Raw genomic sequence first — 25,113 nt, forward strand, 5'->3', positions numbered from 1 at the left:
GTTTCGGCACTTCGACTCTCTCCCCATCAAGTTCGAAATCTTCCAGTGAAGGGAAGTATTCTTTAATCATCAGATCTTTCAATTCTGTCGCATGGCTTTTCAACATTATCAAACACAGCGGAAGAGGCATAGCATATGAGCATCACATTAGGTCTCTTGAGTCAATCGCTGACTGGTGTTCGCACCTTCGACTTCCTGTAATTCTGAAGCTGGACGGGAGCGGTACTTTTAAAGATGTCATAAATTGCTCGAATTCTTGGTCGTTCAGGATCCTCTGGGCCTGAAAAGTAATCGAACTGTGAGTGGTTATCAAGTCCTTCATCGACCCACGCGGGCATACCTTGTAGTACTCTTCGAATCTTTCATTCTTCATTTCAATTTTCGTATAGTCCGAATCTCTCCTTTCCGGGTTCTCATTTCTTTTTCGATCATAGTTGATCTTACGAAAACGGGGATGTGATTTCCTGCCCATTCTGCTGTACTGCTCTTCCCAAGTACCACTGCCTTTGGTCTGTATTCGAATGAAAGACAGTAAATACATGGTGAAATAGGAACACTCTAACTGGAAGTTTAAGGCCATACGTTAAATCCAAACAAAGCAGCTAATGTCTTGGAATATCTCAAGGATGGGCACAACTCTTGGGATGAGAGTCTTAACTTGGAAATTGCACACGTTTGGATGCATTATCAAGAAGAAATATAATATGCCCATTTTAGGCATCTCATGTAACCATATTCGGCGCTCAACACTTAGATGTCATCTCAAGTGGATGGCCATTGGAATAGTGTATTAGCAAAAACAAATGTCAGTGCCTCCACACCAGGGAATGAACCGGCGACAACCGGTTCGGAAAAGCTAACTAGCTAACTCCTTACAAGCAACTAATATCACTAGGCCCAATTACACATACATAACGGTTGGTCAACCGGGTAACTCACCACCACGAGAGAAATCCTACTCGCCCTTTGATTCCGAAATTCTTAGTCAGAGGATGTTTCAGATACTAGTAAAGTCAGAATTAGACTGGGTAATATGCGTGGGAAAAATCAGTAAGATATACCTGCGATCGTAGCAATATAGTAGTAGCAGCGTTTGCAAGGGGTTGTGTCGTATTTGTCGGGAGGGCGAGGTCCTCGGCACCAGAGCGGCATTCTCATGGTGGACTGAGACTTGTTGGGCAGATGCTTCGAGAGTCGAGGGATAAAGATGGGGGGCAGACAAGGGGGGGTTTATATAGGAAAACCGATAGATTGAGTCATTTAGCGTCATGCAGGTGGCAAACTGCGAATATTCCTCTCATAGATGGCCGCAAAGGGATAATAATTGCAATCCGTTCATGGCCGCACATATTGGACCCGTCATGATGGAGCATCTTTTGTGCACAGTTCATTTGCCTAAATCGAGGCATGTTGCATTTCATCTCATTCGATCCAGTGGCTGCATCTATGTGCAGACTGACAGGCTTTTTTGCCCACACACTATGGAGATGGCATGACGATCAGCAATGCTCCGATTCCCTTTCGGTGCTGAGAATGTTCACCAGGTTGTTCAAAAGACAATCGTCTTCCTCACCTCCAGTTGACAATAAGGACGGTGGGACGAAAACCTCCAGTTCAAAAGCCGCGACGCCCAACCAAGCCGAAAGGTACATATGAAAAGACCTGGCACTGGTATGACGTGAACAAATCCTTTTCCTCTCAGTACACTCACGCACTTCTCTAAAAATTCCAAGTGCACCCGAAGACTCGGTGCTGAACTGTTTGCGTGTGCTCATCTGCCAAGATATTGGTGATAAAAGAAAATTGCCACTTCTGGACACAGCTCACGACCAAGCAAACTATTCACAGACCGTTGGAAGACACCATATAATAAATGGCAGTCTTCCTAAGCCGGTCCCTGACCATCCAGGTGATGCCAGTCATCGTTATGCGGGGGAGGGCTCAGGTTCAATATCACGGGGTCGATACCGCGGTCCCCTTGGAGGACACGGCGATGAAAGACGATCCGGCTTTCGAGGCGCTCCAGGTGGACGACGCAAGGTTGCAATATGAAATTCTGAAGCCATGCTCTGCTCAAGCAAGATCCTGATCCATTTGTTCTCTTGTAGTCAGTTAAAAACTTGGATCTGCTCGGTGAAATGATGTTTGGTGCCGTTCCCTTGAGCCCGAAAGGTGTCACAACAAAGGTGCATTACTTCCGCGCTCCGAATGCGCAGGTTCTCTTGACCAAGGTGTTTACCATGCCGGCGGACATTACGGAGGAAGAAGAGGATACCATTACAGCTTCATTGTTGGCGCATACTAGGTTATCTTCTGTGTCGAGCTCATATTCTACTTGGAGTGATGCCTTTAGCGATGTTGGAGATCGTTCCCGGCCACTAAGCCGAGTCAATTCCTTCTCAAGAAGTTTCCAGCACGGTTTAGAGACGTCCGTCGTGGAGAATTCCTACAGCCGACCGGTGAGCTGGATATCAGACGGTGGTGGTCGATATGCTAGTTCCCCCACGCCGTCATTCGCTTCTTCTTTATGGGCCCTCACCGAGGGTAGTGAATCATACCGGCGTAGAAAGATTGAGCGTTTCAGCATGCATTCTGCAGAACGATCAGGCGACGTCAGCCTTTCATCTTCCCCCACTGCAGCAGGACTTTCATCTCCATTGAAGGTAACTCCAGTGGTTATCTGTCAAAGTTGTACAGCAGGAGACTCACTGCCGATATCTTGCAGAAAACGCGCCGGCGAATTGCGTACAGCGTTGCTCTGGTTTTGGACTGCGGCAGCACTCCTGAACTCCGCGATTTCTTTTTCACGCATTACATATTGATCGAGCGGCATCTACTTCGTCTTCAAAAGAAAGTGCTGGGAATAATTTTGGATTTTCTTCATGGGAAATCACAGGAGTTGAACAGCCGGCCGCCTTCATCTGTACGACGGGGCATGTTAATCATCTTTCGCCGTGCTCTGACTAATATAAACGTCATCCAGGACTCCTGGGCAACAATGACGACAGATACGTCTGACACACAAAGCTGGTTTACGACGCCATATGCATTACAAGGGGATGTAGAATTGGGGCAGGACGTGAAAACGTTTCGGAGAGACATTCAATTTCTGTTTGAAGCACCACGTTTGAAGGTGAGGTGGGAATTATGAGACCGGAAGACTGCTTGAAGTTGCACCTAAATAGTCGCGTAACAGGAGCCTTTGTGGCTCGATATGCTAACCTTCTCAGATAAGCGCAAGAACATGGCGCAGTCCTTGATCACCAATCTTTGCGAGCTCACGAAATCTGTAGATCTGGCAAAGACAAATTTGTATGCCCTTGCACAGTTGCGCTTTTCGACCCATTCAAACGCTTAACTCGCTTGCCAGGTTCCTCTCGGAAGTGTTGACCGGTGTGCTGGCCCATCATCTTGCGTGGACTGGGACTGTCGCATCAGTTATCGAGGCCAAGGGATGCAGAAGTGGCGCAAAGGTTTGTTTAACGCCAACCGAATAGAACATTCCTGGTCCGACTGATCTCCATTCGGTGGTAGTGCATGAGGGTTGATGGACCACCATATAACCCCTATCTAGCCCAACTAAGTGACCTTTATGGAAGCATTGGGGCTCCACCTAAAAGCAGCCGTACAATAATTATTGGACGACGCAAACTGGATATTGTTCGCAAGCTTCTGTCCATCCTGAGCTATTTTATGCGATGCGGCGAAGTTATAGAGGATATACAGAACATGGAGCCTTGGACAGATGTTTCTTCTGAATCTTCTGAGAGCTTCACTGGTTACTTAGAACTCCCACTGGCACGGTATGGAGACTGATATACGCAGGATCGTCCAGTAACGTTGGCGAACGTCGTATTGAAAGGGATGTTTTGCATCAGAACCTCCATCCTGCGGACGATCCCGGATCCCACCAGCGGATCTCAGGCCTTACCCCTACATCGATTTTCGTACGCCCGGTCGCTGTTAGGTGACACCTGTTCCCGTTATGGGCCTGATTTCGCTTTGATGGCCGTGCCAGATTTACCGGACATGGCTACATTGAAGTCGGACCTTCAATTTTTATCTGAGGTAAGATGAAATGGTGCCCACGTCAAGGTGCAACTGTGGCCTATACGAACAACCCATCTCCTGCTTCCCGTCAAGGTGTCAAGTGGACCGGCTGCGATGATATTCGTTAACATCGACGACAGTACATGTCAGGTCGCACAGTATACCCCTCCCTCCTTCCATTGTACCGATTTCGAAGTGAAAGCAGCTTCAGCATCACCATTAATTACGGATATGCTCAAAGGGTTATATGGTAAGGCGGTTATCACTTAGTTCATTCCGATATTGTCAAAGCGTTAACATATGCTTCCAGGACTGTGGGCTTGTAGGCTTCCGGCAGAAACATGCATCACATTCTTGGAGGACCAACTGCAGGAGATATACAACAAGAGCATCCTGCTGTCAGTAACTCTTGCCAGCAATCCCTCGATCGGTTTCGAGACTTTGGTGTCGTTACTGGGGTGGGTTCAAACGCGCGACTGAAGGTGGTACGCCTTGTATCATTCTTATAAACTTGCTATTACAATCCAGCGTCCACAGAGACGATATGCAATTATTGTTACCAGGTGAGAGCCACAGGCACGTGAGCGCTTGCGCAGATACATATTAACGCCGACCGACCCCACTAGTTGCATCCACGTTTGACGAAAACATTGAAGCAATGGTGGAACAGCGACCCTTACTGAGTCAAAGCGTGCGTCGACCTACTTCCAATGTCTCATGACACGACGGCACCAGCAACAACCTCTGTACAACTCTGCCTTCATCCTGAGCGATTGCAGTGTTGTGGGTCGTTACGATTCCTAACAGCTGCTTTCCTCATTTGATGACTCTTTCAGCGTTTGGATCTTAAAAGACCCTGATCAGGACCGATAAAAGCGGGTCTGCATTGCAAAGCTCGCCTTACCTCCTTGAGATTGCGTTCATGCCGGTCTACACAAAATTGCACAAGTGGGGAAATCAACCTATCAAGTAACAAGGCAAGGGATCGCACCAGCAAGCCTCCGTGAAATGATGCTGCTATTATTTCATCTGCACCCGCGTGTGTATCATCATCATCGTGCTCGTGATGCATGCTAGTACAGCGATCGTACGCTTCACGCTCTTCTCGCAGGAGCGTCGTTGGCAGTTTCTCTACCAGCTGGGTTAGGGTTTGCTGTGTTATGAAAGGATCTCGAGGCATAATCAATAGAGGGATCGAGATCCGGCTGAATTTTACGAAATTGTAAGGACAATAATAATCAACGCGCCACCATCCTGGGGCATACCTTCCATCGCTCCCGGCTTGGAAGCACGTTACTTGGATACGTTCCGCCTAAAGCATATGAGAGATCATGATTTATCACAAGGGCTGTTCACAGCTTACCAGAGTGGAGTCAGTGTTGAAACACGAAAATATCAGACCAAAGAACCGATTGTCCAGTAACTGCATCGATCGTTGCGTATTCAAGTCAACATGAGACGGAAATACCGTGATGTGCGGATGACTGGCCGGAAAATCGTTAACAAACCTTCCTTTAAAGTCTAGGGTGATGCACCTACCTATGACTCCAACCAACCACCTTTGTTCCTGTAGCCTCCGCTTCCTCTATTGCATTACTGAGCTGGTTGCAAATAGTACAACTGGTCTAAGTTTTGGCATGCGCGAAAGTTCAGGTTTGTATACTATCAGCGTTACCTGTTCGTCGCTGATTTCAACTCGGTCTTTCCGCTTATCTTTGCGAGTCAAAATAAGGCAGCGGTCCACATTTGCAAAGTCTTTGCCATTTTCTTCATAATAGGTACCGAGAAGTAGAGCAAGAGTTTCTTCTTTTTCTGGAGAAGTGAAGCCGTTGAGACCCGCATGCTGCCGCACAGTTGATGCTCCATGCGTTCCAAGTGTGGGATGGATTCAATCGGATAATGGTACCTGTACACAAACTGTAGCTGAGACAGAGCATATGCACCTCCGCGCTCACATGGACAGCGCTGAGTGCCATGATGGTTGAGGTCCTCAAGTCATCTCGCCAGCAACTATCCCAATAACATCATCTGGCGTTATCACGTGATGTCTCCCATTTGGGGTCAAAGCAGGTCGCAGTTCCAAAAGTTATTTGTTGGGCAATGACCCCATATTCAAGAGGAGACGCTACTGCCCGACACGATTTTCGGATGGCAACTACGTTCTTACCTTTGGTTTGCAAGGAAATAACCAGATTGGGTTGAACGCCGTGGCCTTAACCAATGTCCCGGCCATCACCACGGCGAGGGGACATTGCGAACTTTACCTCGGCCAATGAGACAACCGGTGACGTACCGAATGATGTGCCGACACCACCTCGAAGAGGGCAAAGCATCAGTAACGGTCAGTTCCACTGATGCACGGATTGATCGTTGCACTTGACGTCCATTAGGTGGAGGAACGACTAACTAGAGGCTTCCCTCCGCAACTTTACTTTTAGATCCGACAACTATAGAGAAAGTGCGGCATATTGTGCGTACCCAGTTTGACTACGAAATCCTATTGAAGCGGCACGAACTGCGCGCCATTCGGCGACAGATAACCAGAGGCGAGGAGCTTCTACATCAGTTGCATCATATCATTATCAATGGTTAGTATAATAGTAACTGCGGCTTGCTAGTCTTCCCGCTATGTAGGAATGGAGTACACGACATTCGATATGTTACTTGTCCGTAATCAAGATGGCATTCGTTGTTACTAGTTAGAAGGGAGTCCGTAAATTACGATGACTACCTATTGCGGCTGAAACCTTGGACATAACCGGAACAATATATACCGTTCGCACATTTGTGATGACAATTGTGTGATATAGAGGCCTTTTCAATAGCACTCGAAGATTGCATACTAACCATGCTTTGATCTTCTACTCTATTTGTTCGGAACGCCAGGTCCCTCAGCACCACCAAGTAGGCAGGCTTCTCCACATCAAACAAGCGTCCACACTCGTAGTTCCGGACGACCTACCCGAACCCCCTCTACCCAAAACAAACTTTTGACGCAAGTCAGCGATGTGCTTTATTCTCGCAGGGACGATGGCGCATATGTTAGGTACGGGTGATCTAATCTAATTTCCATACAGGTGGCATACATAATTCATTGGTGTCGTATTTCTAGACTGACGTGTCCCGTCTGTGGCCGGTGGGAATTTGCAAATATGCAGGGATTTCTTAATCACTGTCGTATCAAACATCAAATCGAATTTCCATCCCATTCGGAAGCTGCACGATCATGTGGCACTGTTGTCGTGAGTGCGCTTACTTAGAGTGTTCTGCTTCGCTTGGCACACAGCATCTCTAAAACTCATCAGGACGAAGGTGAAGTTCCCGCTGGACATGCTGCCCGTCGGATGCCCGTCAAACCGGTCGTATTCGACAAGCCAACCAATTTCGTATGGGGCATCTCCGCCTCCCTGGGCAGGTAAATGAATATTCCACAATCCATCAGTGGATGTGTATGTCCTTCAATAGAGCCAACTGACAATAGAATCATGAATCAGCCAGGACGAAGGGGAAGGGGAATCTGCTGCTTCAACTACCGCTCCCACTGGTCCGGAAAAGCAGCAAGTATGTTGAGTCGTACGCAAAAGCGCAAGGCTGATCGCTGATGAAAATTCATCCTACTCATCAGCCGAAGATCAATGTGTACGAGGAGGATATTGACATGATGGATTTGGAATATTCATCGCCAGCACTGAGTTCATCAGCGCTGGTTCGCGATGATACCGGACTAGGCGGCGAAGTGGCTGATGAAGCTGCGTGTGCAACACGTTTTATCCGGACATCCCCTACGGCTGTCCCCGGAAGAACACTCCCGTGGAATGCGGGACTAGACGCTAGTCCTCGGCAATGTGCGAATGAGTATCCGATGACACAAAGTGCCAAGGGTGATAATGAGGCTGTTAAGGACGTTGTGCAGGTTTTCACATCACCAGAAACCGGTGACAGAATGTGGACAGACCAACCAGGAGACGCGACCACAAAGGGCGCAATAGAGACTGTTAACACACATTCTGGAATGACTGACGGCTATGGGAGTTCCGTAAGGAGTCCTGTGAAGCTGGAGTCAGATGGGATAAGCGATACTGGCAAACCGTCAGACAACGAGGAACATGAGGAGGAGAAGCCAAATACAGAGACCCCTACCCCGTAAGAATGCCTTGATGATTAGATGTCCTACATGTGGGGATTGACAATTCGTTGGGTAAAGCTCTGGTCATGGGCTGTATCCATCTCATCTAGCAGTCGACGCGGGATCCCGCTTTTATGTAAAACGGCAAGTAGTTCTCGGCAATGTATCCCGATTTATTCCTACAGGTGAGAGGTTACTCTTTCGGCTAATACGTCCCAGTAATGACTCCTTGAAATTCACCAGAAAAACGGGAGCCTGGGATGGAGAAATACGAATTCAAATGGATGGTGTATTTGCACGGTCCAACCACTGTATATATCAAGCGGCTGCTTGTATTACCGCTCAAGGCTGACATTTGTGCTGTCTTAGAACGAGGACATTACTCCATTTGTACGGAAAGTGCGTTTCTATCTTCACCCGGACTATCGACCATACGATGTCGTTGAGATTTCTGAGCCGCCTTTTCGATTGACGCGGTATGGATGGGGTGAATTTCCTGTCCGATTACAGGTCTACTTTGTCGACGAGCGCAATAAGCCAGTGGACTTTATACATATTTTGAAGGTATTTGTCCGTATCACTGATTGACTCCAGCACACTACTCTAAATGCTGCTTGTGCCGGTATCCATTTCTTTCGGTATTTAGTTGGATACATCAAAAAGTGGGCGCCAGGTCCTTGGAACAGAACGGATCATCGATCTTGAGCTAGATCGTAACACTGAATTTGCAGAGTCCCGTCAAAACATGGTCGCTGACAACGCGATGGACACTGGGACGTCGGATGTCACACAGCCGGAAAAGTCCCCAAAGAGTGCTTCACCTTCGGCCCCTGCCACCGGTCACAGTGAATCACTGGCCATAACTGCCAAAGCTATGAATGATTTGTTAGAGAGTGCTGTTGGTCAGTTTCCGATCATTAGACCTGGTGAGCTTCTGAAGGATTGTAACTGCCTATTATGTGGCTGGACTAATCCACAATATCAACATGGCAGTTGCATCGGGCACCCGGCCAAAATTGTCCTTGCCATATTCCACTGCACCGTCAATATCGGTATACATGTCTTGGCCCCTTGGAAAGAGGAAGGCGAGCGAGGTAGGCCCAGTGCGTAGGGAAATCGTATTTTATGCGATGATCCTGACACCATGCGATTAAAGTGGCAACGTGCACGACTGCTTTTGCGACATGTGCAATCACAATGTGATACATATCAGGGCCAAAAGCTGACCGTTAGAGACGTTATGCATTGGTGCCGTGACAACGGACACAATCCCACTCCCCAAGTTCGGCGAAAAGCGAGGAGCGGATCTCCTCCAGGACCGAGTCATCTTCGTGATGTAGTGACGGCTATTCAGTACTGTCGATATTGTGGCGTCGCCGGAGCCCACGATGGGGCGTTCGATGACTGTAAATGGCGACCCCGGATGTGGAGGAGTCGCGTGTGGAGCCTGTCAAGGGCAGATGATTTGCTGCGGGGTCTAGATGCGAGCGGCGAGCGACCAGTTGAAGGTCGGCTGCTGACTAGGCGACAATATACATACATAATTTTAACGGCATTTCTCTGCATTCTAGAAGCCGATATGGATATCGTAATTGACAGCATGCGCGATCCTTCCGATGCCATGGCTCATAATGGTGCTAATACTTCAATGACAAGGCGGTGGTATTCGAATCACCATCCCACTGCGAGCCAACAAGAAATAGATTGGATTAGTCGGACGGTCGAGCAGTTGAGGTTACCTGCAACGTTTGGGCAAACAGAAACTGAGAAGCGCATAGCGTATGGTCTAATCTTTCAGGTACCGCTTTCGTGTTGTAGAGAAGTATTGTTCTGTTCTCATCATTGTCCTCGTGTAGGTCGCAAAATCCTTTTTGCGTCGTTTACTGGAAAATGCCATTGACGTCTACCGGAATGAAGCTGTCACGAGCGTATCTTCAGAGGGTGACCAAGAGAAGACCGATACCCGTGAGCATCGATCTGCGCCATTCACAAAAATCCTTGTTCCTCTTCATCTGTACAGAGCATTGGTTGACACAGAGGAATTTGATTTTCTTACTGGCGCAGGGCTGGCTCGTTAAAAAATATTTATTTTGCTTTTACTGTACTAAACAGACAAGGGTATATAGCAAAGGATTTTCAAGTAAATAGAACTAATGCATATTTGGTCGGATGCCACACATAATAGTATCAAGCGTCGTCGCCTGCTGCCAATTGAGGATGAGCGGCAATTGGCTTCATTTCTTGCCAATATCCATCGCAGGGCATCCCCCAAAAGCCACCACATTTTTGCTGATACTTTTCTGCCCCCTCGAATGCAGGAGGCAGGGCAAACTTATTGCCATAAGTATGGCCAACTGATCCATCAAGAAATCTGAGGGAGATGCAAACCGTGAGCAAGGTAAGACAGGGAACCAAGTAAAGCATGTTCTTTACCTTTTCATCATGAACACGGCAATTATCAATAACACCGCAAACATGATTAACGGAAGCAGTTTAAACCCAGTTCGCGATTGGGAAGAAGATTTTTCAGAGGGGGCGACATCCCCTTGATCATCAGTGCCATCATCTAACATGTCCCCCTGACAGTTGTCTTCCTCCATCGAGAGTGGTGCCTGCCCAGATTCCATTAAATAGGTGTGAGCCAGCGCAATGAGCGCTGGATCAAACTCTAGCTCCTCCAGATTCTGTTCATTAGTATTGGGTTCTCCAGTAATATGATGAACCGAGATGAGGGTGGGGTCCATCAACAGCTTCTCAAATGCCACACGATCTGCGTCGCCGATAACAATACCATCCACCGGAGCATTTGCTGTGTATTCAACATACAGCGGTTCTTGAGGCTCAACATTTCCACTATGATCATGACCCGAGATGAGGGTGGGGTCCATCAAAAGTTTCCCAATTGAAACACCATCTGCGTCAATACCATCCACCGGAGCAGTTGTCGGCTGTTCAACAGACAGCGGTTCCACATCTGCAGTATAATGAATGGAAACCTGCGCAAGATCCCATAAGAGATCTTCGAACGCGACACGATCTGCGTCCTCGATAACAATATCATTCAGAGGAGCATAAGTGTCGTTGATTGGCTGTTCAACACACAGCGGTTCTTGCGTTACGGTGGAGTCGTTTGGATTTGCAAGTTCAGCTACATCACAAACGAAATTCTCCACAAAAATTGCATCATCCAAAACGACTTGATTACTATCATCCTTCAGCGGAGTAACCTCATCCACAAGAACTTTGTTACAATCGTCCTTCAGCGGAGCAACGTCATTCATGGGGGCATCACAGACGACTGAGGGGCGGTCTTGCTTGTATTTCATTGCGATAGAGGTTACGGTAGAGTCTTTTGGATTTGCAAGTTCAGCTACATCACAAACGAAATTCTCCACAAAAATTGCATCATCCAAAACGACTTGATTATTATCATCCTTCAGCGGAGTAACCTCATCCACAAGAACTTTGTTACGATCGTCCTTCAGCGGAGCAACGTCATTCACGGGAGCATCAGACACCGAGAGGCGGCCTTGCTTGTATTTCATTGCGATAGAGGTCACGGAAGAGATGATAACAAAAGAGAAAGAAGCGTAAAAGAGGAATGAGAGAAGAGAGAAGAATTGGATTGAGAACATGATAAAAGTGGGCGAAATGCTGAAGAAAAAGGAGGAGGGGAACGCGAGATGGTCGCCTTTAAATAACTTTCGCGTTTTCGGACTTTCGGACTCATTTACTCCCGTGTGGCTTATCACCTCCTCAATAAAGCCACAATATATAGTGGCTGACCGTCACATGACGGACCGCTGTCTGACTGGCTCCAAAGCACGTCCAGTACGTGGAAGACGACTTCCTCTGCTTTTTGCACCGCACAAGGGCTTACTGTATGAGGACGGTGATCCTCCTCTTGACTGTGTTTGGTTTCAGGACGACTCGATTTTGCAAGATTCCCCGATAGAATTACCCCTGCCACGCGTATCTGTCACCTGTATACCGTTTCCTTCCAAAATCCTCCTACTATTATGTCTACCACAGGTGGTCTAACACAACGTCGGCGAAACGTCCTTTCAGATGGCGTGGAAGATTACACGAATGATGAACGTCCGCAGAACGAGTCAAAACCAGAGCGGTCCAAAAACGAACGCGCAGATAGCGACAGAGACGAGGAAGACGACGATTCGAAAGGCGGAAAGGGACCAAAGCTGACATTGTTGGAAGAGGTGTTGCTGTTGGGATTGAAGGACGCTCAAGGATACCTCTCTTTTTGGAACGATAACATATCATATGTGAGTGTATTAGGTTGCTGCACCTGCTTGACTATGAACTCACGCGCAGAATAGGTCTTACGCGGATGCATCCTCATTGAACTGTCTCTTCGCAATCGAATAAAAACTGTAATGGAAATTAGAAAGCGACCCTACGCCGAACGGCTGCTGGAAGTGATTGACGAGCGGCCAACGGGCGAGGTGTTGTTGGATGAGGCCCTGAAGCTGATAAAGCTGGATCAACAAAGCATATCAAGTTGGATTGACCTTTTGAGTGGTATGCGTAGTGCTAAATCGCAGTTTCCTGACCTCCTTTCTCAATTCTCGACCTTCGACAGGTGAAACGTGGAACATCATGAAGATCGGTTATCAGCTGAAGCAAGTACGGGAGCGGATTGCGAAGGGACTGGTGGACAAGGGTGTACTTCGAACCGAGAAGAGAAACTTTGTGCTATTTGATATGGCTACACATCCAGTGGCGGATCACAGCGTGAAAGAGGAGTTGATTCGGAGGGCAGTGGATTGTCTGCTTGGTCGAGGGCCACCTGCAGATCGGCGAACGATTGCAATGGTCTGCGCGGCTTACGCTGCCAATGTGCTAGAGAATGCTTTGGTAAATCTCGGTCACGCTCAGCGCGAAGCGTGTTTCCAGAAGGTGGACGAGATGTTGCAGGAGCACGCCGGACTAACCCAGAAAGCGTTGTCGGCTGGGACGACCGAGGTGATAGCTGGGTGTGTAAATGGTGATTTGAGATCGTCATCCTGCGTAATCATGACTTATTTTGCTTCTTCCCACTTGGCAGGGTATTGAGCGTGTACACGAAGATGGATAGTATTTTGTGACCAGAGGTTTAACCTTCGAATACCAATGGGCATACCAGAGGTCCGTTTACCTAGGGGACATACCCGCTGAAGGTCTGGTAGCTACGCAGCTTTTATTTTAGACAAGTTATTGCCGTAAGAGGAGGCCAGCAAAACCCAGGTCACCAATACGGTGCCAAATAATGTGACTGTATATGTCAGGATACCAATAACCCCTTGGTCACTTATCTGTCCCACCGGTATCTCCACTGTATAAGGACGGGTAGACATTTCCATCCGATTCCATCCTGAACGGATTAGGACATTGTCAGTATGCCCCTGGACAAGTTGGAAGAATTCGTGTTCGGTGATCGATGGTAGTGAAACGTCTGTACATACGTCCCAACCAAGAATGTAAGTCGGACATCAGTGCCAAGACGCCCACCCGATCACTCTCACCAGTTTCACGCGTCAGATATGCTGCAGTCTGCACGGTGTCTACAGCCACTCGCAAGCTCTGCGCTTGCGGCGCTTGATACCGCATATGATATGGTAAAGAAATGATTAAAGTGGTATCACTAGGAAGGACATTTAATGTGGGTGACGGTCCACAATCCCAGGTAATCCAGATTGGTACCTCTGCTGGGCAAATTGCACTCGTAGAAGGACTCCATTCCTCGTTGCAGTACTTGCATAAGCTGGAGCCTCCAAATCAGCATCTCCAACGCATGCGACGGTTACTCCCACAGGCCAGGAAATGCGTCCGATTTCATAGCGATCAGCAAAGGCTGCTGAGCCAAACCCAAGCAACAGAACCAGCTGTCCCTCTTTAAGCTGTTCCCTCCGGTGTATCGTAATCTGAAATTTTTGATGATAGCCATATCCAGGTAGGAGTTCAGTCTGCAATACGATATTGTCCTCACTAGAGCTATTGGGAGAGGAATGAGGAACAAGATCTTGTTTCATCGCAATGGACGCTGAATCCTGACCTTGAGTCTATCCTGCTTTGATCTTTCAACGAACTTGCATGACTCTGAATAATAAAACCGCACAATAACACGGCGAAGAGCAAACCAGAGATCAATGTGTGTTTCCCGTACATTTGGAAAAACGGGTAGCGGATCGATCTTCGTGCATCACGTCATATTCGCACAGTCATCGAACGAACACGTAAGCAGGTCATCGCCTTGGCAGCCTTCCTCATACAAGTGGACGCTGTACCCCAACCCATGTAGAAGGACAGAGTGGCCTGCTTCAACACCTGAAGCTCCGCATGGCGGCCTTGCAGCTTGGCTCTAATGCAGGAAATGGACAATATAGAGAACCTCAAGTGGAGTCTCGTCATAATGAAGACTCTGATGACCCTAGAACGCCATTGCTTCCCCAATATCGAGATCACAGCGGCCGGTTTAAAGAAGGGTAGGCAAACGGGTGACTGTCGATGTCTACAAAGCTCCTTACCAGTTTTTCTGAAACTCGACTCCTTCACAAAGGTTAAGCAATCTTGCACGATCTTATGGACTTGTCGGGAGCGCCGTGCGTGCCGGGAGTCAACTCTTTACAAAGTCAACCATCAAGGCGAGTATCACCTATAGTGTGGCCACGTTAGCCACATTTTCTCAATATTCGAATGAGCACCTCCAAGGAGCGAGCTACCTGTTCGCCACGGCTGTGTTATACTTCCATCCGTGAGTGTCTAGCACATGCCTTGGCTGGTCTTTCATCATGTTCTCACTCGGCTTCTTGACAGGGCTCGATCGGTTGGAGCAATGGTTGAGGCCCTGCTATGTTGCATTGTCGGTCTCACTGCTGGGTTTCTGATTGCATGGGGTTGTTTACATCTCGCCTTATATTATGAAGAGGAGGAAAAGAATGCCATGGAAGCTCACATATTTGCGTTAACAACCTTATCATTGGTAACCTTTATCCTCGCATTCATACGCGCCAAATTCGGAGTCAGCCGACCTGCCATAGGAACAGGTAAGAAAGAATAGACTATGATTCTTTTGGGTCGAACTAATCCGCGCACCCTCTAGGTTGCACTATAACGCACTTGCTCACGTTTATTGTGATCACCCAAATGGCTTCAGAGAAGTCGCTGCTTCTTCTATCGGAAAAGATTATGCGAGTTTCATTTGCGTTGTTGGCTGGGACATGTGTTAGCTTTCTTGGATGCTGTCTGCTGTGGCCAAAAACAGCGGCTTCCGTCCTGCGGCGCGACATTTCCAGCAGCCTGAGCAATTTAAGTTGTTTCTTCGACGTTTTGTCAAACACCTTTTCTTTAACATCGCCCCAAATGACGGCACTGCAATTCCCATCTGATTTGTCAAAGCAAGCATCCAGTGTAGACTTGGAGACTATCGAATCCCAACATGAGAGATTGGAAATGCTCGTGGAAGAGCATCAGGCAATGCTCCTTCGGATGGACACACTCCGATATGAGGTCTCATTTGAACCAACGACCAGCATGTATCTCCATCGGGCCAAGTACCAGGCCATTTTTGAGTCTGCTGAGAGACTCAGTCAGCACCTGGGCGGTCTGCAGTCCAGCATTGTACGGGTTGACACGATCATCACCCAAGATGCTGACAATATGGCCCTTCTGGAGTTCATGGAAACGATGGGTGATTCCTTACGCCAGGTTATTGTCGTGTGTAAGCAGAGCCTGTCCTTGATTGGCACACTGTTTGCGGCGCCAGCACAGAATGGCCAAGACGCTGACATCATCCTGCCGGCTTTACGGGACCTTGCTGCTAGATTGGCATCCGCATTGGACACTTTTGATGCGACGCAACGTCGAGTTCTCCTTGAAATCTATAAACATGTCCATGAGGACGTTTTCCTGGTGTTCTTTTTTGTGTTTGAGCTACTGGAGATAGGGAAGGAACTAATCCGATTGGTAAATGCGGTGGGCGAACTCAAACGGGAGGTTCTGGAACGACGACGATTAGGAAAAGTTGCGTGGTTCTGGCGAGCCATTCATCGCTCGGACGCTCATGATCATGTCCCGGTTTCACAGCATGCAAGGTGAGACTCGTTCAGGCTTATTTAGGGATTGAAATAGTGTTGCTTATTTGGCATCTCGACAGGGCACGTTTCGGCCGCACAATGACCGGTTTGCAGTCAGCCCCGCAACCGCGTGATCATGGACTTCCACGATCCGTATCTTTACCCGCGACAGCCAGACTTCAACTTGACAGCCCTCGTACAGTTAACTGCTCTGTGCGTATATGGACGTTTTTCTCCTCGCTCAAAAAGTTTGAAGTCCGGTTTGCGATCAAAACGGCCGTTACGGTGGCGTTGTTAGCATTACCCGCTTTTCTGGATTCCACTCAAGAGCTTTTTTATGAGTACGTCTCATTGTGTTCGGATATGTTCATTCAGGTCAACTTATTGCGACTTAGGTACCGCATGCATTGGGCGTTGAGTACGTTTGTTGTTGTGATGACTCCATCAGTGGGAGGCACTAATGCAGCGGGCTTATGGCGGATTTTGGGGACAATTGGAGGAGCCCTAACAGCTTTGGTAGCGGGTATCCTTTGTGCTGATAATCGCGTCGCGCTCTTCTTTGTATGTGCCGTGGTTGCCTTGCCTTGCATGTTTGTCTTCTTGCACACAAAGTATCCCAAAATTGGTCAGGTACTGGAAGCAGAAGGGTCGCTAGAAACCCGTATTAAAGATCTCACTTTTTTCTACCGTCAGATCTACCTTCTTACCTTCTCCATCATTATTCTCAACGACTATGCGGGAAAAGTGGATCCGGTTACTGGAAAGGATTACTCTATCTACGAGATTGCATTTCGCCGCGGATTCGCTGTTGTCGTTGGCTGTGTCGTCGGGTTATTTGTCTCTTGGTATATCTGGCCATTTACGTAAGTTATGCTAGAGTTTGGGATCTACCCCAGGACTCTTTGCTGACCTCTACTTATTGCACTGTAGTGCTCGAAAAGCGCTACGAGTTGGTCTCTCGAATGTACTACATGTTATACTCTTTGTTCCGCGTCCACATTGATGTACTCATGATATTTGTTTAGACACTATTTGATATGGGCCTCCTATACAGCAAGCTTGTCGGCTTCTTCGATACAGTAGATGAACCAACATCTCACGATCTACTCGAGTTTCTTGAAGATGAACTTGCGCTGCGGATGTCGTTGGCAGAGTTGCGGGTTCTTCTCGGCCAAACGGTACACGAACCGAGACTAAGAGGCCAGTTCCCAAGAAGCGTTTATGCGAAAATGATCGACGCCAGCGCGCAGATCTTGGATAAGTTTGTCTCCATGCGAATCGGAGTGTAAGGAAATGCCGAATTGGACTGCACGACAAACACGCTTTGCTAAATCATTGATGGCCTTAGGACCAAGCGGAGATTTGCCCACATTCGGTCCGATTTTATTGCGCCCGTAGAGCCCAAACGACGCAAAATGATTGGAAGTATGTTGCTGTACTTTTATATTCTTTCAGGGGCCTTGATTCTGCGGTACCCGCTACCTCCGCAACTTCCGAACGCACGAGACTCACGCGATCGCCTAATCGAAGCCATTCGCGCCCTGCCCGTGATTCAGCCCAGGCATGTGGGTAGCCAGGAAGACCCCATTTACATTTATTACTATATGTATGTTTTGGGAATGGATGATGTGATTGCAGAACTCGAAGTACTGGGACAGTGTTGTACAGAGTTGTTTGGTGTCATGGCGTTAGGTGATATGGGCGACGAATGGAGAAATAAGTGGGGTGACAGAGATTAGGTATACATATGGTTGAACTTTCTTCAGCGACGGCCATGTATGTAGCTGAAAGTGTAGATACTTTACAAGTTAATAAGAAACACAAGTTAGAGGACACACTGGCTCAAGCCCATACCGTAGTTAATATGGGATTGTTAAATGATAGGTCCCTCGGTGACCAACTTTCGAGATGGAAGTTCCATGAGAATGCCGGACGGTCACAGAACGTGAAAGAAAGTCAATTTGCTATTAATGCTTCCTTCTCGTTTGAACACGGGCTCTAGATGTTACAGTCTAACCTTCTTCCACTTGAGCTAAGGGCGCTACATGCCATTGTTTGGCGAATAATATTCAGCAAGGAAGCTTTCTGTACGCACAAGTACGAAGTGAAAGCACCAAAAACCGATGCAATGCTTTCTGCATCTCTGATTTGAACACGGAGCCTTTAGATGTTACGATCTAGTACTAGAGCTAAGCTCTACTGTTTTACAATAGATGTCGTCCTCCAGATTGGGCAGGAGCGCAAGGTAGGCCGAGTGAAAGAACAAAAAGAAAGCAGGTCACGACTCACGGGAATGCTCCTTCCTTTGAGCTAAGGGAGTTTACATCTTTCATCTTCCTGTCCTTCAATAAGTGATCATCAAGAGAGAAACATGCGCTCGTCCCGTTGACATCAAACTAACTAGGGAGACGGCAATTACTGTCCGATGGTACTGCGCTACATGCATTCAGATTGGGCAAATACGCACATGTAGGCACCAGGAAAGGATGAATGGTCCGAACACAACGGAAAAAAGTAACGGTTCTCCAGTATGAAAATGCTCCCTTCCGTTGAACACGGAACCTTTAGATCTTAACGGTCTAACGCTCTACCAATTGAGCTAAGGGAGTGCACAGTTTAACTCTTTTTTTTAACTATATCATATCGCTAAGCATGCCGATTGGACTACCGCATTTCCTTTCGGACCACATGCTTGTAGACAGACAGTGCCGGACATCCGCTACGGATGCGCCCTGCCTCTAACGCTGAAGGGAAGATTTGGTCTTTCGTTCTGGATGGTGCTATTCAAGCGGCCCTAGCTGCCTAGATTGTTACAGTCTTCCCAATGGATTACATCTAAAGTGCAGTACATTTGCCTCTTTTGTTCTTTTGCACTTCCTCAGATGAGGTACGAAAAGAGTTCCCTCCAAGAGTATGGCAAAGCAATGGAATGTACGTAGCGTCTCAAGCAACAAACTCGATCAAAATTTTATAAAATAGTCAGTAGTTGTGATTGAATAAGGCTAGCTTTAAAGGCCAGGAGTACATGCCTACCTCCATCTTTTCCAAGATGTCACCTAAGCATATATACTAGTAGTAGTAACTTGCTAGTCTTCCACACCGCCAGGGAGCATCATAATGCTCTCGTAACGCAGAGATCAACCAAGCGGTATGATCTATCAGACATGAACTGAATTGGGTACTGATAGAGTAGGAAATTCTACTTGGATAATGACGTTTTTCTTTTGCAAGACCAACTGCGACATCAACTCACCCCTGACTTGCAAATAGCTTTTATCACCGCAACTAACTGATGAGTGTAGAAATTCAAACGGTTTATAAGAGAAGATGTTAACGTTTACAGCCCTCCAAAAGTCGCTGCAGTTGCATTGTCCTTGTCAGTTAGCGGGTACTCATCTAGCAAAAGATTATAAACGCATATTAAGGCGAGTGGGCATAAAGCAATGACACCATCCGAACTCTTGGCGCAAATGTCTAGCAATCAAACCAAATCCCCCTCCAGAGCGCGACCAAGGCCTGGAAAACGTGCTGCAACACAGCCCACAAAGGGCGAATACCTGGCATAGGCTTAAAACCCTCTCAGTCCTTCCTTCTGCTGCTCATCATCGATTGCTCATAAAAAGCAAACTCCAAAAGGTATCTTCAAAGTAAGTTCAATTCATCTGACGTCACAGTTTGTTGGCATGACGCGCAGCACTCAAGAAGTTGCTCTGGCTGCAGAGAGTTTCCTTTGAGTTTTTCCATTTTCCTACTTGTGCCTTTTGTTCTATTTTTGCCATAACAGCCATTTTCCAGCAGCCGTTCTCCCCATTTGTATCATACACAACTTCTCCAACTTGGATTATTGTTTACTCTGATATTTCCTTTTTCTTGTCGAATACATACATTATACTCAGTCCTCTTTGTTCAACATGCCGCCTGTAGCAACTCAACCCGAGAAGCTAGACTCGAAACAGAAAATCGGAAAGGAGCAGCTTGACCCTGACCATCCTGGTCCACTTCCACCGGGATGCTATATCAAACCATCGCCTCCATTAAATACCAAAGATTTGCTGATCACACAGAATTTGGACGACTTTACGGCAAAGTATCAGGAAGCCGAAGCGTTCAAAGCAATGGAGAAAGCCCGCCGAGCTGCAAACTATCTCGCAGCTGCAATGATCTTTTTGAAGGATAATGTTGATTTGTCGCAGCCTTTGAAGAGGGAGCACATCAAACCCAGATTGCTGGGGCACTGGGGTGTGTAGGTCCATTGCCATCCTATTGATCTGCTTCAATACTCAATACCAGTTGTATGCAGGAACATGCCCGGCAATCACGTTCATATACTCTCACTGTGATAACATCATCAAAAAGCATGATCTAGACATGTTTCTCGTCGTAGGTAAGTTGCTGGCAGCATTGGTCCATCAGCTCCAGATTTGGCCACGTCTGAACCGTACTCCTTTAAGGTCCTGGTCACGGTGCTCCAGGAGTGCTGGCAAACTTGTATTTGGAGGGTACCCTTGCCAAGTTTGATAGCCGCTACAGCTGGAGCGAAGAAGGATTTCGCAACCTTGTGCGTGGATTTTCTTGGCCAGGAGGTTTTCCAAGGTAAATTTCGAATCCAGTACACTATCTTTGATATGGAAGCTGAATAAGGTCACTCTAGCCATGTTAATGCGGAGGTGCCTGGCTCTATTCACGAAGGGGGCGAATTGGGATATGCTTTAAGCGTCAGTTTCGGTGCAGTGATGGATAATCCTGACGTAATTGTAACTTGCATTGTTGGAGGTAATGCGAGCGGCTAATTCAGAACCATGGCGAATACTGAATCATAATGTTTATAATGAAGATGGAGAAGCCGAAACTGGACCTACCGCGACAGGTTGGCACTCGTACAAGTATATCGACCCCAAAGAAAGCGGTGCAGTCCTCCCGATTTTGAACGCCAATGGTTATAAAATTTCAGAGCCAACCATCTTTGGATCCATGGCGTAAGTGTACTGTGTGCAACGTTTTGTCGACATTTTCATTCATCCTCGTTGCATATACAGCGATGAAGAGCTTGCAGCACTCTTCAGTGGATATGGCTATCAGGTGCGCATTGTGGAAAACATGGAGAAAATTGATGTCGATATGTCCGCTGCAATGGAATGGTAGAGATACATCGTTCTCCGTGCAGTTGTTTCTGAAGGAGATGCATTACTGACACTGGGCACCCTAGGGCGTATGGCGAGATTCGCCGCATTCAGCAAGCAGCTCGCAGCGGAAATCCGATCGCCAAGCCTCGTTGGCCCATGTTGATTCTACGAACACCAAAAGGATGGACCGGGCCACAGGAGGTTCACGGGAAGCAAATAGTGGGCACTTGGAGGGCGCATCAAGTGCCCCTTCCTCATGTACATACCGACGACGAAGAGTTTGCGGCACTCGAGAAGTGGCTGCGGTCATACAAACCTGAAGAACTCTTCAATAAAGGTGTCCCCAATGAAGACCTGCTGAAAGCGTTCCCTAAACCAGAGCGCATGATGGGGTTTGTTGAAAAGTCTATTCAACATATACGGGGTTTGAGATCTGACTTTGTCGGTTCTACAGTCGCAACCCAAAAACATATGCAGCCTATAAGCCTCTTGACCTTCCTGACTTTAAGAACCTTGGGTGCAAGCAAACTCTCAAGAGAGATGAATGGCAAAGCTGCATGGTTGTGGGTGGCAAATATCTGGCGGGCGTGATTGAAAAGTAAGCCCAACTCATTGGATGTATGAACAAAGTTCTGATCCACATGCATTGTCAAGAAACCCGGCGAGCTTCCGCATCTTTTCCCCGGATGGTGAGTGCACCCTACAGCTGTCCCTGACGCTGAATGCCAGCTCAATCCTGATTAATCGCTCCTCGATGTACAGAACTTGAGAGCAACAAGCTTTCGGCTGTTTTGGAAAAGACTCACCGCAATTTCCAATGGGACCCCTTCAGTGACAAAGACGGGCGAGTCATTGAAGTCTTGTCCGAACATCAGGTATCTTTCTCAAAGCCATATTCTGCAAAGCAATATGAAGCTAACGTTTGAGCATTTAGTGTCAGGGTTGGATGCAAGGCTACACTCTCACGGGAAGAGTGGCACTATTTCCAAGTTACGAGAGCTTCCTGCCCATCATTAGTAAGTGATTTGGACGTTCCATCTGCTAGCAGAACGCATTGGTTGACATGAACTTCACTGCAAGCCACAATGGTCATTCAATATGCAAAGGTAAACCCCGGGCGTTGTGTATCTGAGAGTGACATCCTATAACGGCTTGTTTACCCTCCTGTCAGTTTCAAAAAGTTGCCCGCGAAACCAAATGGCGTAAAGACATTGCTTCAATAACTTATATTGAATCGTCCACATTGTGGAGGCAAGAACACAATGGTGAGGCTAGCCATGGTCGCAATGCATGTCTTGTATCTATCATTGACAAACCAAACTTTCGCTACATTCAGGTTACTCTCATCAAAATCCAAGGTACAAATGAGTATTACTCTGTTGTGTAATTGCCCTATCCACTGACGCCATCCAAACCACAGCTTCATCGATGCCTTGATCAATCTCAAGACAAACATGATCCGCATTTACTTTCCCCCGGACGCCAATACATTGCTGTCCACGATCGACCATTGCCTAGCTTCCAAGAACTATGTGAATCTCATTGTTAGCTCCAAACAACCCATGCCTCTCTGGCTTTCAATGGAGGTATGCCAAGATCCATAATGAGCTGCACCTACGTATAGGCTACAGCAATCTCTTTTCCGCAGGAAGCAATCAAGCATTGCAGGGCTGGAGCGTCTATCTGGCGTAAATTTAGTACTTACGAAGGGAAAGATCCTGATGTTGTGCTGGTGGGCTGTGGTAACGAAACTATGTTCGAAGTTGTTGCCGCGGCTGCCATGTTGAAGATTGATGCTCCTGATTTGCGCATCAGAGTCATCAACGTCACAGGTTTGCCCACAATCCCCATCATGCTACTGTTCTGGCATTTTTTCTAACCCTACTTTATGCGAAAGATCTGATGGTGCTGAGTGCTAAGGGTGGTCATCCGCATGCCCTGTCGCAGGAAGCGTTTGATGCACTCTTCACAAAGACACGCCCCATCGTTTTCAACTTCCACGGTTATCCGGCTGTGGTGCGCGGATTAATATTTGATCGAGAAAGTCTTGCTGGGAGACTCTCTGTGGTAAGCAGACCGATGCAAGTCACGCATTTCCAAAAATATCGCTAAGTTTTCCGACCTAATTTGTTAGCATGGATATAATGAGGAAGGCACGACCACGACACCCTTCAAAATGCTCACAGCCAATGGAGTTTCACGGTTCCACATTGCCATTGATGCTTTGCTGTCTGCGTCCCGCTCTGGCCATCGAGAACTGGACTTGGATGTACATGTGCTGGTCAGTGAGTATCAGAGCCGTTTGAGAGCTCATGACCACTACATCTTGAAGTATGGCGATGACCCGGAGGACCTGAAGGACCTTCCTCAAGTGTAAGACTCGTAGGAGGTTAGGGATAGCGATGATTATAGGGGATCCTAACATATAACTGGAGGATGGATTGCACACATATCGCCTGTCGTCTTTGGGATGTGATGAACGATACATTTGTTGTACCCAAAATTTCATTACCTTCACATTTGCCACAAAGCCAGGATGCACATTTTCATCATGTACAGACGGACGCAACGGGATGTATTTACCTCCGCAATAAAAATGACACATAAACCAAATGGACCTCAGCCGCACCCCACCTCAACAGCGTGGCAGTAATTTCAATTGGTTTTTCTTATTGAAACACTACCCCCACAGCCCCATAAAAGCATTCTATTTGTTGAGGACAATACCATCGAACTAGAATGAAAAAACAATCAATTAGTTGGACAGATGTGATGCTACCAACACAGCGCTGACGTACCCGGCGCTTGAACCAGTTGATAGTCTCCTCCTTGTTGACACGGTGGGGCGCGCCAACACGTCCAGCCTTGTGCTTCTTCCGGGCGATACGGTGACCGGGGCGACCCATGACAACGTAAAAGTCCATACCGTAAATACCAATCGAGGGGTCGTATTTGATACCCAAGTCAATGTGTTCCTGGATACCGAAACCGAAGTTTCCGGTTGCCGAGAAGTTGCGAGCCTTGAGCTCGTACTCGAGCACCTTCAACCCACGCTCCAAGATCTCCTCTGCCTTAGGACCACGGACAGTGCAGTGCACAGCAATCTTTTCGTTACGACGGATACCGAAGGTACGAACTGTGTAACGGGCCTTCGAGTAGACGGGCTGCTGACCGGTAAGCTGCTCCAGCACCTTAGCGGCACGGGTCAATCTGTCACCAGACTCGCCGACACAGATGTTGAGGCAAAGCTTCTCGAGACGAAGCTCGCGCATGGGGTTTTGCTTGCCGGCTTCTTCGGTCTGACGAAAAGAAGCAAGTTAGCAAATGGACCAAATGCACATCGATCCAAGTTTCGAATTTGCTCAATCCCTTCGCTCTACATCGCCTTTATTCCCAACAGAACTCTTCATCTCAGCGTTCACCCCAGCCTCCCGCGAGCAGACTTTGGAAATGGGCCTGAACATGGTTGGCAGGTCGACCAATGCAGCTTCATTCCTCCGTCAACAATCCATCCATCCATCCATCCATCGAGCACGCTCCTTCCGCTATCATCGGTCCATCCATTTGCATTCAAACTGTCTCTCCAAGCGAACGTTCACCATTCTACAACTCACCATGGCGGATGTTCGCTGATGATCGAGGCCAATTGGCAGTTGTTGTCAGTCCACTAGTTCTGCGTATGCGGGCGTCTGCTGGAAGGTCGATTTTGCACAGATGGTCACGTGGTCTAACGCAATCACGT

The 25,113-nt window shown here is 47.6% G+C and overlaps 10 protein-coding genes across 10 annotated transcripts; 5 read left to right on the top strand and 5 right to left on the bottom strand.

The window, feature by feature from the left end:
- Nucleotides 1-142: 142 nt before the first annotated feature.
- On the bottom strand, nt 143-472 carry SPPG_08904 (uncharacterized protein; the record flags this gene model as incomplete). Its single annotated transcript, XM_016757053.1, has 2 exons — nt 143-280; nt 341-472. 2 exons carry the CDS (start codon nt 470-472, stop codon nt 143-145), a joined length of 270 nt encoding a protein of 89 aa, XP_016611633.1.
- Nucleotides 473-1,484: 1,012 nt separating this feature from the next.
- SPPG_01070 (uncharacterized protein) lies at nt 1,485-5,362 on the top strand. Its single transcript, XM_016749391.1, has 13 exons — nt 1,485-1,646; nt 1,734-2,040; nt 2,109-2,663; nt 2,726-2,923; nt 2,984-3,133; nt 3,197-3,312; nt 3,371-3,473; nt 3,535-3,803; nt 3,879-4,068; nt 4,144-4,300; nt 4,361-4,508; nt 4,579-4,613; nt 4,677-5,362. The coding sequence occupies exons 1-13, from the start codon at nt 1,534-1,536 to the stop codon at nt 4,769-4,771; spliced, it is 2,436 nt and encodes an 811-aa protein (XP_016611634.1). The 5' UTR covers nt 1,485-1,533; the 3' UTR covers nt 4,772-5,362.
- SPPG_01071 (uncharacterized protein) lies at nt 4,403-6,033 on the bottom strand. The gene is made up of 7 exons (XM_016749392.1): nt 5,957-6,033; nt 5,726-5,862; nt 5,590-5,651; nt 5,414-5,534; nt 5,316-5,362; nt 4,955-5,255; nt 4,403-4,895 (listed from the first exon to the last, which is right to left on the bottom strand). The coding sequence occupies exons 1-7, from the start codon at nt 6,024-6,026 to the stop codon at nt 4,851-4,853; spliced, it is 783 nt and encodes a 260-aa protein (XP_016611635.1). The 5' UTR covers nt 6,027-6,033; the 3' UTR covers nt 4,403-4,850.
- A 112-nt stretch (nt 6,034-6,145) lies between these two features.
- On the top strand, nt 6,146-10,426 carry SPPG_01072 (uncharacterized protein). Its single transcript, XM_016749393.1, has 15 exons — nt 6,146-6,391; nt 6,489-6,638; nt 6,937-7,096; nt 7,163-7,292; nt 7,356-7,465; nt 7,545-7,611; nt 7,676-8,193; nt 8,255-8,361; nt 8,420-8,487; nt 8,546-8,740; nt 8,823-9,102; nt 9,170-9,270; nt 9,333-9,684; nt 9,748-9,974; nt 10,033-10,426. The coding sequence occupies exons 1-15, from the start codon at nt 6,271-6,273 to the stop codon at nt 10,252-10,254; spliced, it is 2,808 nt and encodes a 935-aa protein (XP_016611636.1). The 5' UTR covers nt 6,146-6,270; the 3' UTR covers nt 10,255-10,426.
- Nucleotides 10,244-11,891, bottom strand: SPPG_01073 (uncharacterized protein). The gene is made up of 2 exons (XM_016749394.1): nt 10,610-11,891; nt 10,244-10,547 (listed from the first exon to the last, which is right to left on the bottom strand). Exons 1-2 carry the CDS (start codon nt 11,809-11,811, stop codon nt 10,364-10,366), a joined length of 1,386 nt encoding a protein of 461 aa, XP_016611637.1. The 5' UTR covers nt 11,812-11,891; the 3' UTR covers nt 10,244-10,363.
- Nucleotides 11,892-12,002: 111 nt separating this feature from the next.
- SPPG_01074 (uncharacterized protein) lies at nt 12,003-13,540 on the top strand. The gene is made up of 4 exons (XM_016749395.1): nt 12,003-12,459; nt 12,514-12,715; nt 12,777-13,170; nt 13,242-13,540. Exons 1-4 carry the CDS (start codon nt 12,196-12,198, stop codon nt 13,279-13,281), a joined length of 900 nt encoding a protein of 299 aa, XP_016611638.1. The 5' UTR covers nt 12,003-12,195; the 3' UTR covers nt 13,282-13,540.
- On the bottom strand, nt 13,279-14,364 carry SPPG_01075 (uncharacterized protein). The gene is made up of 4 exons (XM_016749396.1): nt 14,229-14,364; nt 13,877-14,167; nt 13,699-13,817; nt 13,279-13,628 (listed from the first exon to the last, which is right to left on the bottom strand). The coding sequence occupies exons 1-4, from the start codon at nt 14,339-14,341 to the stop codon at nt 13,363-13,365; spliced, it is 789 nt and encodes a 262-aa protein (XP_016611639.1). The 5' UTR covers nt 14,342-14,364; the 3' UTR covers nt 13,279-13,362.
- A 68-nt stretch (nt 14,365-14,432) lies between these two features.
- SPPG_01076 (uncharacterized protein) lies at nt 14,433-18,083 on the top strand. The gene is made up of 10 exons (XM_016749397.1): nt 14,433-14,658; nt 14,733-14,927; nt 14,990-15,219; nt 15,276-16,266; nt 16,329-16,589; nt 16,644-16,878; nt 16,942-17,111; nt 17,179-17,212; nt 17,274-17,533; nt 17,597-18,083. The coding sequence occupies exons 1-10, from the start codon at nt 14,513-14,515 to the stop codon at nt 17,985-17,987; spliced, it is 2,913 nt and encodes a 970-aa protein (XP_016611640.1). The 5' UTR covers nt 14,433-14,512; the 3' UTR covers nt 17,988-18,083.
- Nucleotides 18,084-19,983: 1,900 nt separating this feature from the next.
- On the top strand, nt 19,984-24,024 carry SPPG_01077 (uncharacterized protein). The gene is made up of 18 exons (XM_016749398.1): nt 19,984-20,487; nt 20,549-20,632; nt 20,700-20,841; nt 20,900-21,021; nt 21,083-21,224; nt 21,285-21,386; nt 21,455-21,763; nt 21,826-21,969; nt 22,026-22,060; nt 22,134-22,246; nt 22,306-22,387; nt 22,452-22,477; nt 22,543-22,636; nt 22,708-22,729; nt 22,792-22,957; nt 23,020-23,203; nt 23,269-23,438; nt 23,506-24,024. Exons 1-18 carry the CDS (start codon nt 20,160-20,162, stop codon nt 23,746-23,748), a joined length of 2,508 nt encoding a protein of 835 aa, XP_016611641.1. The 5' UTR covers nt 19,984-20,159; the 3' UTR covers nt 23,749-24,024.
- Nucleotides 23,915-25,050, bottom strand: SPPG_01078 (60S ribosomal protein L11). The gene is made up of 3 exons (XM_016749399.1): nt 24,986-25,050; nt 24,170-24,670; nt 23,915-24,105 (listed from the first exon to the last, which is right to left on the bottom strand). The coding sequence occupies exons 1-3, from the start codon at nt 24,986-24,988 to the stop codon at nt 24,079-24,081; spliced, it is 531 nt and encodes a 176-aa protein (XP_016611642.1). The 5' UTR covers nt 24,989-25,050; the 3' UTR covers nt 23,915-24,078.
- Nucleotides 25,051-25,113: the final 63 nt, after the last annotated feature.

The sequence above is a fragment of the Spizellomyces punctatus genome (genome assembly GCF_000182565.1).
Source record: "Spizellomyces punctatus DAOM BR117 chromosome Unknown supercont1.2, whole genome shotgun sequence".
NCBI classification, from domain to species: Eukaryota; Fungi; Chytridiomycota; class Chytridiomycetes; order Spizellomycetales; family Spizellomycetaceae; genus Spizellomyces; species Spizellomyces punctatus.